We start from the raw sequence: 13832 nt of genomic DNA on the forward strand, positions 1-13832 counted from the left end.
TTTATAAGCAAAAAATAACATTTTGAATTTATTGAATAAGTAACATATTTAGTCACATTTATAGACTAGATATATTAATGAACCTAAAATGTTGTTTTTTTATTTATAAATGTGATTGGATGGAGGAAGTAAAAGATAACGATGTCTTTCATTTACATAGAGATTAATTCAAAATTATTTTTTGTCGAGAAAAAGAATCAAATTCAACGGTTAGGAAATATAGTGAGAATCAAGATGAGTTTTCAATTTTTTTATTTGATAGAATAGACAGTGATTTCTCTTAAAAAAAAAAGATTCTTTTTGACAAAGAAAAAAAAAATAGATAGTTGATTTCTTCTTTCTTGAAATACTTTTTAATTTTTCTACACCAATACTCGATATATTTTATTTATTAATTATTTTTATTACTCTATACTCTGTATTATTTATTATTCGTCCTCTTTCTCTCTCTACGATTAAAACCCTAATTTGCCCTGCGTTCGCATTTCTCTCTCTCTCTCTGAACGAACAGCGATGGCGACGGAAGGGAAGGAGAAGAATTTATACGAAGGTGGAACCGGTGGCAAGTTCCGTAAACGTCCCTTCCGCAAAACTCAAACGACGCCGTACGATCGTCCTCCGGCAGCACTCAGAAACCCTAACAGCAACAACAATGGTTGGATTTCGAAGCTTGTTGATCCTGCTCACAGACTCATCACTCATGGCGCTCACTCTCTCTTCTCATCTCTTCTCCGCAAGCGTCTTCCTCCTCCCCCTCCCGCTCCCAATTCTTCAGGTTTTCACTTTCACTTTTTTTTTTTACTCTCTTTTGTTTCAATTCAATTGAATGTTTTACTTCTAACAATTCGTTATTGTGTTTTTTAATTATACTATTCTAGATTGAAATTTTGTATTAGCAATTAGGCAGATTGGATTTTTTTGTTGCTGTTAGGGTTTATGATTAGGAAATTGTTCACTTCACGCCACAGTGATTATCATTTTATTTTTACTGCTTATTAATTATTTATTAACTACTGATACATCGAGATCGGTAAATTGTTTAAAAAATTAATTAAAAAAATGAACTAATTGAAAGTAATTGCATGTGTCTGGGTCGGGCACTGAACATGCCTTCCATCAGGAGGGTTGGTGCTAAAAAGTTTATTAGTGAGTGTTTTGAGAATGCTTAAGGTGGTAGTTCGATTGTTATCATCATCACGGCACTTTCGAACATAATTCAAATTTGTGTCCAAATAGTTGCTTCCGGTATTTAACTCTTTGATATTAAATGTCTTTCAATATTTCTTGCTTTAGGGAAGTAGTATTATATTGTAGATGCATCGAAAACTCTTGGTGGTATTATCGCTATTCTGAAATATTTTCTGCAGTTTGTAAGATGTATATTGTACACATAGATATAAACACTAAAAAATTATTAAAACTACTCAAAATTTGTGACGAATACATAATCATTCATAAAAAGTCTTGGTGTCTTAGACAAGACTTAAAATCCCTATAATACCTTAAAAAGATCATAAATGTTCATGAGGTAGATGTTCTGGTGTGTTTTAAGGCAGAAATGTTCTAGTTTGATGGATTTTTAGGCATTTCAGCTGGTACTTGTGGGGGAAATTTAATAGCATTGCGATACCTGCTCTGCTTCGCTGCTATAGCACGGTATACCTATCAGCCCCATTCAATAATGTTATGTTCTATATGCTTCTGGACTGGAAGTTCTAAAGTATATTGTAAACCGAAATGATAGTTTTCCTCAAAATTTTGTCAGCAAGAAGACTTTTGGTGTGCAATTTTTTTGTTTTCTAAGCTGATAGTAGGACAAAATGTAAATGAAATTAGGGAAGTGGGGTCAAAGTTCAATATTTTTTTACCTTAAAATGTTTCTTTGTTGAATTTTTTCAACGGGTTCTGTGGTGGAAGCAGAGGAACTGAGCTGTCTGGTTGCAGCGTTTTGTGAGTGTCTGTCACAATGAGCATTTGGGTGTACTGGGGCAAGGGCACAAGTGTAACCTGACTACTGTTCTAATCTTTATTGATTTAGTGAATGCCATCTTTATCTTTTCTCTGGATGTAGGGCTATAGTTTACTGTAGATATAAACATGCTAAATACTATGTTTATTTTTTATTCTCACTATTATATGTTTTTCCTTGTTTATGGCAAGTAACTTATTTGCTGTAACTTTTCTACGGTTTTCCAATTTTCACCACTTTAAATGTCATTTTTTGTCATTCTCTTCTATGTAAGTAATCACACGACTGCATAATTTCTTTATTATCATGCACTTCATTGATATGTGTATTTTATGATGCAGGGATGGAACAAGAAACGGGGCAGCACAATCACCAAGAAGAAGCTGTAGAAATGGAACAAGAAATGAGACAGGAGAATCATCAAGAAGAATCTGTATGTATGCACGCTCTCTATATGTTATAACACCATTTGCATATCTTGATGGATTATTTTTTGGGGTGTGAAGTGCGTGCATTTGATTTAATAATAAGAAATTGACATTTTTATTTTTATATTTCACCTCAGGTAATCCTCAGTTTCTTTACAGCTTAATATTGTGTAAAATTTACTACACTGGTTAAATAAAATGCCAAATTTATGCTTTTACTTATAGTTTTTACATTTTATATTCCTATCTGTGTCTGTTTAGTTGTGGTTGGAATTGATAATTAAGGGTCAAAATATGCATCTTGTTGAGAGTGCCATATTGACTGAAGATATGGCTTAAGTAGTAGTCATATGGCTTGGACAATCGTCACATTAAAAAGCCGATTTTGTGTAGTTGAGATAAACGTTACACCCAAAACTTCAGATAATATCAGAGTCTATTCTAGATCCGTTGGGCCAGGGTCAAGCTCTAGGTGTGAACTCCTGAGCCTGAAGGGTGTGTGGAGAGAGTTCCAAATCGGATCGTGATATGAATTGAATAATGTTTATAAGTGATGGGAATCCCTTACCTTACAAGCCAGCTTTCCCTTACCTTACAAGCCAGCTTTGTGTGGATTAGTTAGTCCCAAACCCAATTTCTAAAATTGCATTGAGAGTCAGGTTCGCCCTGTGGGTTATAGGCCCCACGATCTAGTAGCTTGTTCATGTTGGATTGCAGAATTGGCTTAATTTGGATTGTTGATGGATTAGAGCTCTATAAAAGTTCATGTCAAATGCTTGTTAATATTGGCTCTTTATTTCTTCTATTGCCATTTCTGAGCTTAATTTTTCTCGTAGGTGTTATTGTGGCTGTATGTTATACTATTAAGTAACCTGCATTGTTTCCTCAAATGTCTTTTGTTAGTTTCTATTCGTCTAGTTGCGTGTTTCATGGAGGGCTTGCACTGCTTTTGAAATCAATCTTTATTTCTATTGGTTATATTATATATTGAGTATTGGAACTGCAATGTTACCTATTGATTGGTGAAACTGTGTTATTGTGTTATTATTGATATCTCACTGTTTTTTCATTTCCTATATGAAAAACAGGTTGCAAAAGAATCTTCTGGCAATCAACAAAGAGCAGTTGGTGAAAGTAATGTTCAAGTTAATTGTTCTGACTCGGATCAAGGTGGATTGACCGAACTTGAGAAACTATTGAAGCAGAAGATTTTCACCAGGTATGTTTTGTATCCTGTGGATGAGGAATAAACATAATTCTCTTGAGCATTTGATAATTTTATTTTCAGGAAAGACTTGTAACTTCTAATTCAAATAATGAAAATGAATATGCATATAAATTCAAACATTTTAATGATGTTTTATAGTAAAATTTGAACATTTTAATGATGTTTTATAGTAAAATGTTGGTTCTGTCAGTTGTTTAAATAGCATTCCTGGTTCTGTAATTTGTGCTTTTTATGCAAGATCATGAAGTTCATTCTGCTACAAGTTTGATTTCACCTCTTCCTGATGTCCATATCAATTTCATTCCATTCTTAGTCTTTGATTTATGGTGTACCTTTTGGGATGTTTTTGGTTGATTGTGTATATGTTTTTGGTCCATACAACAGGTCTGAGATTGATCATTTGACAGCACTTATGCAGTCAAGGACTGTAGATGTAGCTGTTAGGGGAGAAGAGAAGAGGTCAGAAATGGTTCCCTCAGAACCAATATTACCTTCTGGACAAAAGGAAGAATATCCCAAAACACCAACCGTAGAAAATGGGATTGAAAACCATCTTGCATTAACTCAACCTGTTACTTCCAGTGTATGTGAACTTGCCTTAATATTTTATGCTTGAATATGTATTTTGCTAAGAGCTATAAAAATAAAAATTAAAAACATCTCATTACACAATATCTTGATATTATGTTGGAGTATCGTATGTTATCTCATAGGAATTGTCTTTTTAGTTATAGGGATAGTTTCTTGGTGTAACTTATATTATCTCTTTATATTAGTTTCCATATTTCTTTGTTATTATCATGGTTTATTTTCCTATGTAATTGGGATTTGGAGTCTTGTAAAGGACTAAGTGCTTATTCTTTTTTGTAACAAATTATTACTACCAATCTTATCAACCAATATTTATAATTCGAAGACTTCATTCTTTTTCTTTTCTCATCATTGAAACCTAATTTATTTGTTTGATTCTATTGTGGATTTGAAATTACCGATTTCTCCACTCTGAGCCATCTCACATGGATTGCTTCATAATGTCCGTAGGTTCCTATTGAGGATGTTGCTTCACCTGTAGAGCTTGCCAAAGCTTACATGGGGAGCAGGCATCCCAATGTATCCACATCAATGCTGGGCGTGCGATATCCTGCTCGTGGAGAAGACACAACTCCTCTAAAAAGTGAAAAATCTCCGTTTAAATCCCCTACTATGTCGATTGTGCCAAGGGCTACTAGGCATACTGCAATTCATGAAAACGGTTTTGTGACCCCAAGACCTCGTGGCAGATCTGCAATTTATAGTATGGCTCGTACACCGTATACCAGAATTTATCCAACCTCTACCCTCAAGGTTTGCCTTTTCCTCAATTATTTTGTATCATAATGTTTGTTTATTGGATCAAATTCCTGATATGGCTCTCTTATTCTACAGGGTGGAGGGCTTGCTGTTCATGGCGAGCCTTCATCTTCAACCCAATCTGCAATGGATTATGCCATGTTTTCTGGATCTACACAAGGGGTATAAATAATTCTTAGTTCTAAGTCCTGTCTTTCAGATAATACAGGCATCTTATTAGCTTTTGTGGTGTTTTCTTATTTTCATAGGGGATAAAGCGTAGAAATTTAGCAGTGGATAATAATATAGGATCTGTTGGTCCTATCCGCCGAGTCCGTCAAAAGTCTAATCTTCTATATTCCAAAGGCTCCAGCTCACCTCTTTCTGGCAGTGCTCTATCTGTCTATAGGAACGGATTGGGTATTGATGCTGCTCAGCAACCTTCATCTTCCTTGCATAAGCCTGTTCTGCTAGATGAAGTTAAGCACAAGTCTGAAGAAAATGTGAGTGGAACTAAGTCCAGCATGAGCTTTCCCCCTTCCTCCTCAAAATCCAGTGAGATGGCTACAAAAATTTTGCAGCAACTTGATAAAATAGGTTCTCCCAGAGAAAAATCATCTGAATCAAGGCTACCAGTTGTGAGTGATAGTTCATCAATGAAGTTGTCACCTTCAATGCTACGCGGACAGGCTCTTCGAAGCATGGAAATGGTAGATGCGTTTAAATTGCCGGACAATTTACAAGGTAATAATTTGGATGGCACATTTGGAAATTTGACTTCCAGTGCTCAGAATCAGAAGTCAATTTCACATAGAGATAAGGGTGAAAATGGTCCATTGAAACTTGTTGCTTCTTCCAATGAATCAGTTCCTATTGTAACCACTACAGAGACCACAAAGTCAAGGAATCAAGTCTTGTCTAGTGATAATTCTTTTATGATGAAATCAGTTTCTAACCCTACACAAAAGAAGCGGGCATTCCATATGAGTGCACACGAGGTATGAGATTTTGTGTGATATCTATTGAAGTATTTTTATTTTGTTTTATTTATAAATCTTCCATTTGCAGTTTCATGCAAGTTGTTTTAAATTATTGCAGTGAGAATAAATGATATTTACTAACCATGGGCATTTGCTTCCTTCCATTTACCACTAAATAATTATGAGTGAAGCAATTGACTTTTTTTCAGTTTCCTAGATCTTTATTTGGTGGTTGTATGTCTTTTATTTTCCTTGATAGTATGGCCCAACCTCAGATCATGATTGTTCTCTTTTCTTTTTGTCTCCTCTATTAAAGAATTCTCTGGACCTGGGTGATAATGCTTATAGAGCCGTCTCTTTTTCTTCTGCGGAAAAAGAAACAAAAAGCTCCACTGTTATTGAGGATAAAGTTTCTTCTGGTTCTGAAGCCATTGCACATGAAAGTCCCTCAACATCATCTGTGGTGTTGCCATCCACAAGGTTTACGATAGATGCTCAAGCTCATGTTAAGACAACTGATGGTGGGGCTCATGTTAAGACAACTGTGGCTACAGTTGCAGTTACAGCACCTACAATAACAACCTTTGGTTCCGACAAGCCTGCTTTATCAAATGGGTCAACTGCTAATCCTTCTTTGTTTAATTTTGCTAATAAGAATATCTCGTCAGCGGAGTTATCAACTTCTGTTGCTTCATCAAAGGAGATAGCCAAATCAGCTCCGGTATTTGGTTTGGAGAAGGTTGATCCGTCAAAGGAGGCTGGTGGTCCATCAGTAAACTTTGACACCAAGCAAAATGTTTTCAAGGTTCCACCAATCCCGTTTACTGCTTCATCATCAGTTGGTGGTGAGTCTACTCCAAAATTTGGTGCTTCTTTTGACTCTCAGCCGGGAGGCTCAATCAGGTTAGTCTATGTTTCTTTAGTAAGCTTGCTTTTAAAAACCTCGCCGAACACAATTCCCTTCAGATCTAGACTGTTTTTTTTTGTTGGGGTTTGTGTCTGTTCAGCCATTTGTTTTTTACTTTGATGTAGTTTGGGGAAGTAATAACATCTCTTGTTACGAGGATGATTTTCTATTTAGTGAACATATTTACACCCAATTCATTGAAATGGTTGTGGGGAAAGTTTTGTTGTTACTTTTGGGGGGTATAACTTTCCTTTCATTTTCAAACTTTCTTACATTTCCATTTCATATGTTTAGCTACATATACCTTTACTTGGTTTGAACTTACAGGATTACAGTCTTATGCTCAAGCATATTTTCATCGAACTTACCGTGTTCAGTCTTTTATTGGGGCATATATTCATCAAACTTACTGTGTGTTTGATTACCTCAAACTTTGGACAGTGTAGATGTTTGATAATAAAAACGTATATGAAATTTGACGATATGATTTGCATGTGCCATACCATCAAACTTGAACAGATATATTTAGATTTTAATAATTATAACAATTATTAAGTGTTGCAATTATTCATGTACTGAATTTTTGCTTTGTCTGCAGTTTTACTACTGTTGCTGGTTCAACTGGTTCTATGCAAAAAGTTCGTGAATCTGATAGTGGTGATGCTAATAAAAATACTGGATTTTCTGTTGGGGCATCAGAACTAGCTGTTTCATCTGCAGCATCAACATCATTGTTGACACCACCAAATAGTATATTCAAATTTGGCCATAGTTCAAATCAAAATAATGGGTCTCTTGGTTCAGGCCCTTCATTCTCTTCTTCCTTTCCATCTCTCATATCAAATAACTTTAGCAACAGTTCAAATCAAAATAATGGGTCCCTTGCTTCAGGCCCTTCATTCTCTTCTTCCGTTCCATCTCTTGTATCAAATAACTTTAGCAACAGTAGCTCGTCCCTTTCTGCAAGCGGTGGCATTAATTCCACTTCTGCTTCCACTGGAATTAGCATGATAACTCCTGCCCTTGCTGCATCAAGTAATAACTGTTCCTCTTCCTCCACCCCAGTGGTGGCAACTTCGTCTTCAACAACTTCCCTTTTCAAATTTGGTTCCTCTCCTGTCACATCAGCAGGTTTATCTGTATCATCTTCTGGCTCAAAACCACTGGAAACTGGGAACAGGCAAGATGCAGGAATCAGTAGTTTTAGCAGCACTGCATTTGGTAGTTCATCTGCTGCAGTTGGAAGCACAGCAAGTGCCATTTTTGGGTTCAGCTCTTCAGCAATGACAACTGGAGCTAGCCAGTCTCAGAGTTCTTTCGGTGCTGGCAGTGGTTCTCTGTTTGGTGCCCAAGCTTCTCCTCCTGCCGGTATATTTACAACTTCTACTCAGACCCAGTCAGTTCAATCATTTGCATCATCCCCATTGTTTGGGTCGACTGGTAAGACAGATATTTCTTCGGGGAGTTCTTTGTTTCCTTCTTTAAGTTCTGCCACAAATACATCTTTTTCTTCTGGGAGTTCGATGTTTCCTTCAAGTTCTACCACTAACATTTTCAACTCCAGTACAACTTTTGGACTCGGCACATCTGCTTCCTCTTTGGCAGTCAACTCTAGTAGTGGTACAGGCTCTAGTTTATTTGGGGCTTCTGGTTGGCAGCCCAGCAATTCTCTATTTGGTTCCACATTTAGTTCATCACCTTCGTCCGGGTTTGGAACATCCAGTACTACTGTTGCTTCCACCAGCTCACCCATGTTTGCCTCCACGACCAGTGCATCAGCTCCTCAGTTTTCATTCACTTCAGCTGTGGCTTCCACCTCCACACAGCCTGCTTTTGGAAGCCCTAACCCTGTCTTTGCTTTTGGTTCAGCTCCAGTTAATAATGATCAGATGAGTATGGTGGACAGTATGGCTGAGGACAGTGTTCAAGCGACTCCACCTATGAGTCCTATGTTTGGTCAACAACCTGCCCCTGTTCAATCAAATTTTGTATTCGGAGCATCCACTCAGTCAGGAACCAGTCCTTTCCAGTTTGCAAGTCAACAGAACATTGCTTCACAGGTATCCGCTCCCTCAGGAACCAGTCCTTTCCAGTTTGCTAGTCAACAGAACATTCCTCCACAGAACCCTTCTCCATTCCAGGCTTCTGGCAGTCTGGAATTTAATGCAGGAGGAGGAGGGAGTTTCTCATTGGGCTCAGGTGGTGGTGATAAGTCTGGTCGAAAAATTATTAAAGTCAAACATAGAAACCGTAAGAAGTAAAAGACCATTGTTTATGAAAATGGTTGCTTTCTATCACCTGCTTCAGGCCCCGCACTTCAGTAGCGCAACAAAAAAATAAGTTCTGAAAATCAAATGCAGGATAGTGTTGCTCATTTGGCGATGTGGACAAGCGAAGCTATTGCTAATCAGCATATCGAAATTTGTTGGTCATCTTTCACCTTCGATAAGCTGAGGCATAAATGTTCCCAATTTTGTTATTGTATGATATGATAGAACATATGTGCTGTACTTGTAGTGATTCTAGGTCATACAGTTCACAATTTATGATGATAGATAATACTCTTAAGGTCGCTGTATTCTCCTCACTTGTAAGTTGTAACATTACCAGAATTAGGGATGAAGTTATAAGCTTAGCTGGTTGTAACATTTACGGTTCCAATGAGCGATCTGCTGAATATTTTCTGCATTATATATTGTATAATGAATTTTTGTTTACAGACCGATTAATTTCTGCATTATATATTTGTTTACAGACCGATTAATTTCTGCATTATATATATTGTATAATGAACAGTTCCAATGAGTGAATTATGATGATGATACTGGCACTATAATATATATATATATATATATTTTTATATCTATTAATATATTTATTTAATAACAATCTTATATAATTTCTATTTGATAAACGAAAGAACGGTCATTATAACCAGAATTTGCAAAAATATATCTATTGATTAATATGATTTCTACTTGATAAACGAAAGAACGTCTTTATAACCAGAATTTGCAAAGATATATCTATTGAGATTTTAATATAGAGGGCCGATAATGTATTCTTACATTCTCCCATAAAGAAGTCGTTTTTCACTAGATATGTCCTCCTATATATTGATTATTTATTTAATAACGATCTTATATTTTTAAGTCCTCAACATTTGCTTCTATTATGTGGATTTACAAGCCTTAACGTTGCCTTCACTTTATCTTTTTGCATCAATTTAATTTAATTTATTTTAAAAAAAATTGGCTTATTTTTTTCTTAGAAAATATTCAACCACTACTTGTAACCATGTACAAATCCTATCTAATTTAGCTCATACCCTTTTCCCGCTCCAATTCTCGAGCTTTTAGATAAATATAATATAATTAGATTACCGTTAAATTACACCTTAGTTTAATACACATGTTTCTGGAATAGAAAGAAATAATGTCTCCCCGTGTGAATTATATAGCTCATACCCTTTTTTGCATGCAAATATTAAAGTTTTGGTTAAACTTCTTAACACCATTTTATCTCCTTTTCTTTTTACACATTCTTTAATCTCTCTCCCCCGGCCTCCAATAAGAATATAAACAGGTATTTGTGGACAACAGAAAGAAGCAAATATTTATTGTAATTTTAGTTCTTATACGTAACAATCGTCTTAAATTTAAGTTCTATACTTAATACAACTGATCGTAATTCTCATGGTCTTATGATTAGGCAATCGATGACAAACCCGAGTTAATGTATAAAAAACACCTTCATGCAACTTCATGCAATTTCAATCATTATATATATTATTTAAATCTAGTTATTTACAGAACTGTTCTTGTAAACACGACCAGGGGGCAATGGAACCCTTGTCTCATTCCTTTGAGTTGTTTGCATCCCATTTGAAGTTGTTGTTAAACACTCTTTTGGATCTCCAACATATTTATTATACTCGGTAAGACCATGAAACCTACTACTGCTAGTTGCTTCTCTAGCAATGAATGTAGTTGAAGGACTTAAATATCCATTAGCATCTTCCACCTTTATGGCGGGGTAGCGGTTCCTTTTAACATGCTGATCCTGATTCAATCTTGCCTGTGCTTCCTTACGAAGAAACTCTTCTCTCCGAGTTTCTTGAAGAGCTCTCAGGGAAGATAACTTTTCCTGGAACTCCGTGTTTATCTCAACTATTCTCTGGACACAACAATGTATATATTAAGTTTGAAATGATCAGATAATCATGGCATGAACAAAATGATCTAAAAGCTTAAGTTGGAAGTAACAAATATCAAATTCTAGACCACTTCGTTAAAAAAGGCTCTGATACCATGTCATGAACCTACTAGGGCCTGATTGGATTGGGCTTATTTGAACCAATCTACTTACATAAGCACTTGTGAGACTGTTTGGGAGAACTTATTGAAACATCTTATGACATGTGCAGAATTTGCTTTCAGCTAACTTCCATAAGCTCTCCAAAATAGCATACGAAAAAAACTTATTGGTTATATAAAAACAGTTTGGCAATATTTTATCTTTCGTTACCGTAAAAGCTTATACATCAGCACTTATATAAAACTGCTTAATTACGTTTTTTATCCAAACAAGACCCTAATCCAAAAGCTTAAGTAATTTGTTGAAGAGACATGAACTTTTTATATCTGACACTATAAATTTTATACAGATTATTCTCTGTACCAAGAAAAGGCCTAGTTTCTTTGTTGTATGGATTATTTTTCTGTATTGCAAAATATCAGAACAAACTAATTCCATCAGTTACTGACCTCATTGTGCCTTGCAAATTCTGCATCCTCTTTATCACTTCGGTCCTGAACTAGTTTCATGATCTCGTCAATAAATCTCTGTTCAAGACCCTCGTAAGTTGGCGTTGGTGGGCTTTCGTCATATCCTATTTCCATGTCTTCCTCACGAGCCTCATCCGTTTCTTGGTTGGCTTGGTTCTGCTGACTGACTTTGGTGTCAATTGATTCATCTGGAATGTAGCGTTGTATCCCGTTATTCCCTTGAGCTGCATCATAGAATTTGTAAGGTAAATTTTAAGGCATCTATTTTGCAAACATTTGACTATAAAATGCTATAACTATATCATATTGAAACATAAAAACATAAACTGAGACGAAACAGAAACACATAGATCGTCAATGAAACTGAGAAATTATCACGTGGAAAATACCAAATATTATGTAGAGCTAGATGGTGAAGAATATCCTGCCAATGTCATGATCCATAGCAGTTATACTACAACATTTCTAACAATTGAATGTGCCGAGCCAAGATAAAAGGCTTAAGGCACTTCTAAATAACAATTGAAAAGCACTTTTTAATCATGAATAATACTCAATAGCAAGTGCATACCAATGTCTAAACCCAAAGCTATGCCTTCATTACATGACTTTGACATGTCACTTTTGCCAAAAAGCTGATAGAATATAATAACCGCTCATAATCATGATGCAGTACCATCAAATGACATACACAACTTCCCTAAATATTAGTGATGAGGCGTTACCATTTAAAAAAAAAAATCCAGTGTTTCTGCAAATTTTAAATAAATTTTGATCTAAAAATAATTTTCTGGCGAAAAGCGCACACTATCATAGAGCATACCTTCATCAAGGAATATCTGGTAAATACATATCACAGGAAAATTTTAGCTAAAAAAATAATATCACAGGACAAGCTGATAAGTACGTAATGTTTTTGCAGCCATTACATAACATTAAGCATATACAATTCATTCTTCCAAAGTCTATTACATCCAAAATTTACTATACATCAGCCACACATGAACAGATCTTTCAAGCATCAAACAGTTAAGTTAAACGTGGCTAAAAATAATTGAAACGGTAAAAATACTCATGCTTTAGCTAACACAGAAGTCAATACTTACCTTCATTAGATGCAATAGTGGGCAAGCCATATACATATGATCCATATTTATCTCTCGGAAAATGTGTCTCTGTATTTAACGTCTTGTTCACACCAGAAAACAAGCCTGGCTGGCCTACAAGATGATTTGTAACAGAATTATTTTGCATTCTCGATACAAATAGCGATTTATAGATGGACGGAAGTGATTGTCAACTGTTGAATCATACCCTTAGCTCTACTAAGCATGCTCATTCAAGTCCAGAAACCTAACCGCCTGAAAACACAGCAGTCAAGTGCAAGAAAGGAAAAGTAAGCAAAGTTTACACTCTTAATAATGTATGTACTTGGTGTCAAAAAAAAGTTGAGCATCAAATATTTTCTTTATCCAAAATTCTAGACACAATAATATAAATATAGTCTTTCATTTCAATGTAAAACACCAACAATGCAGATACAAACACTTGTGATATAAAATATGCAAATCTCATAACAAAAAAGTATCACCATATAAAAGTGTGTCTGATGTCCGACAACATATGTGTATTATCTATCTATCACTCTCAATTTCTAAAGTGTCTGTCTGCGTGTCACATAAACAAGAAATAGTTCTCATTCTTTCTCTCTGTGGCTGTAGTACACTACACAGACATACACAATTTTCTTACTTATCAAACAGAATCAATCAATGAAAATCAAGGGAATCAGAGATTCAAGTAAGCGAATTTGGGAATCAAAATAGATAATAAAACAAGAACCTTATTAAATTGAAGCTTTACCTGGGTGGTTGGTTTCGAGGGTAGAGAGAGAGATAAAGGAAAACAAACGTGTGCGAGATCTAATTGTGTCCACCGAAATAGACATAATTTTCATGTGTATTTTATGTTTAAATATTTAAAAGTATGATTAAGAAATAAATAATAATAATATATAGAAATAAATAATATTCATTCATTCAAATATTGATAGAGTACATCAATACAATATAACATCATGTTAATAACATAAAATAACAAAGTACAAAAGCCTACGCGTATAACTATATTCAAGTCTCTGAAATACCATGTCTTCATATCTGCAACGTTGTAGACGCCAAACAAATACCTGGACTAAACAAGAA

General features: G+C 35.3%; 2 protein-coding genes across 5 annotated transcripts; one reads left to right on the forward strand and one right to left on the reverse strand.

The window, feature by feature from the left end:
* The first annotated feature begins 428 nt into the window (after window positions 1–428).
* LOC11422934 (nuclear pore complex protein NUP1) lies at window positions 429–9581 on the forward strand. 2 transcript variants are annotated; one of them, XM_003591614.4, is made up of 9 exons: window positions 429–775; window positions 2311–2402; window positions 3486–3616; window positions 4010–4208; window positions 4667–4969; window positions 5051–5137; window positions 5224–5952; window positions 6251–6837; window positions 7440–9581. In XM_003591614.4, the coding sequence occupies exons 1-9, from the start codon at window positions 514–516 to the stop codon at window positions 9100–9102; spliced, it is 4053 nt and encodes a 1350-aa protein (XP_003591662.2). In that variant the 5' UTR covers window positions 429–513; the 3' UTR covers window positions 9103–9581. The 2 variants fall into 2 exon arrangements, with proteins under 2 accessions (XP_003591662.2, XP_039685775.1); XM_039829841.1 differs by lacking the exon at window positions 429–775 and having other exon boundaries at window positions 2311–2406.
* Window positions 9582–10429: 848 nt separating this feature from the next.
* On the reverse strand, window positions 10430–13584 carry LOC11416262 (uncharacterized). Of its 3 annotated transcripts, none has more exons than XM_003591615.4 (5): window positions 13492–13584; window positions 12943–12989; window positions 12735–12848; window positions 11608–11852; window positions 10430–11017 (listed from the first exon to the last, which is right to left on the reverse strand). In XM_003591615.4, the coding sequence occupies exons 2-5, from the start codon at window positions 12965–12967 to the stop codon at window positions 10640–10642; spliced, it is 762 nt and encodes a 253-aa protein (XP_003591663.1). In that variant the 5' UTR covers window positions 12968–12989; window positions 13492–13584; the 3' UTR covers window positions 10430–10639. The 3 variants fall into 3 exon arrangements, with proteins under 3 accessions (XP_003591663.1, XP_024640080.1, XP_003591664.1); XM_024784312.2 differs by lacking the exon at window positions 13492–13584 and adding an exon at window positions 13220–13450; XM_003591616.4 differs by having other exon boundaries at window positions 12735–12989; window positions 13492–13572.
* Window positions 13585–13832: the final 248 nt, after the last annotated feature.

The sequence above is a fragment of the Medicago truncatula genome, chromosome 1 (genome assembly GCF_003473485.1).
Source record: "Medicago truncatula cultivar Jemalong A17 chromosome 1, MtrunA17r5.0-ANR, whole genome shotgun sequence".
In the NCBI taxonomy this organism is placed as follows: Eukaryota; Viridiplantae; Streptophyta; class Magnoliopsida; order Fabales; family Fabaceae; genus Medicago; species Medicago truncatula.

Coding starts and splice junctions, on each gene's coding strand:
- LOC11422934 (XM_003591614.4), top strand. CDS start 514: ATGGCGACGGAAGGGAAGGAGAAGAATTTATACGAAGGTGGAACCGGT. Junction 5,138..5,223: donor TTTCTGGATCTACACAAGGG/GTATAAATAATT, acceptor TTATTTTCATAG/GGGATAAAGCGTAGAAATTT. Junction 6,838..7,439: donor CAGCCGGGAGGCTCAATCAG/GTTAGTCTATGT, acceptor CTTTGTCTGCAG/TTTTACTACTGTTGCTGGTT.
- LOC11416262 (XM_003591616.4), bottom strand. CDS start 12,882: ATGCAAAATAATTCTGTTACAAATCATCTTGTAGGCCAGCCAGGCTTG. Junction 11,853..12,734: donor CACTATTGCATCTAATGAAG/GTAAGTATTGAC, acceptor TCTATGATGCAG/CTCAAGGGAATAACGGGATA. Junction 11,018..11,607: donor AATTTGCAAGGCACAATGAG/GTCAGTAACTGA, acceptor TGTTGTGTCCAG/AGAATAGTTGAGATAAACAC.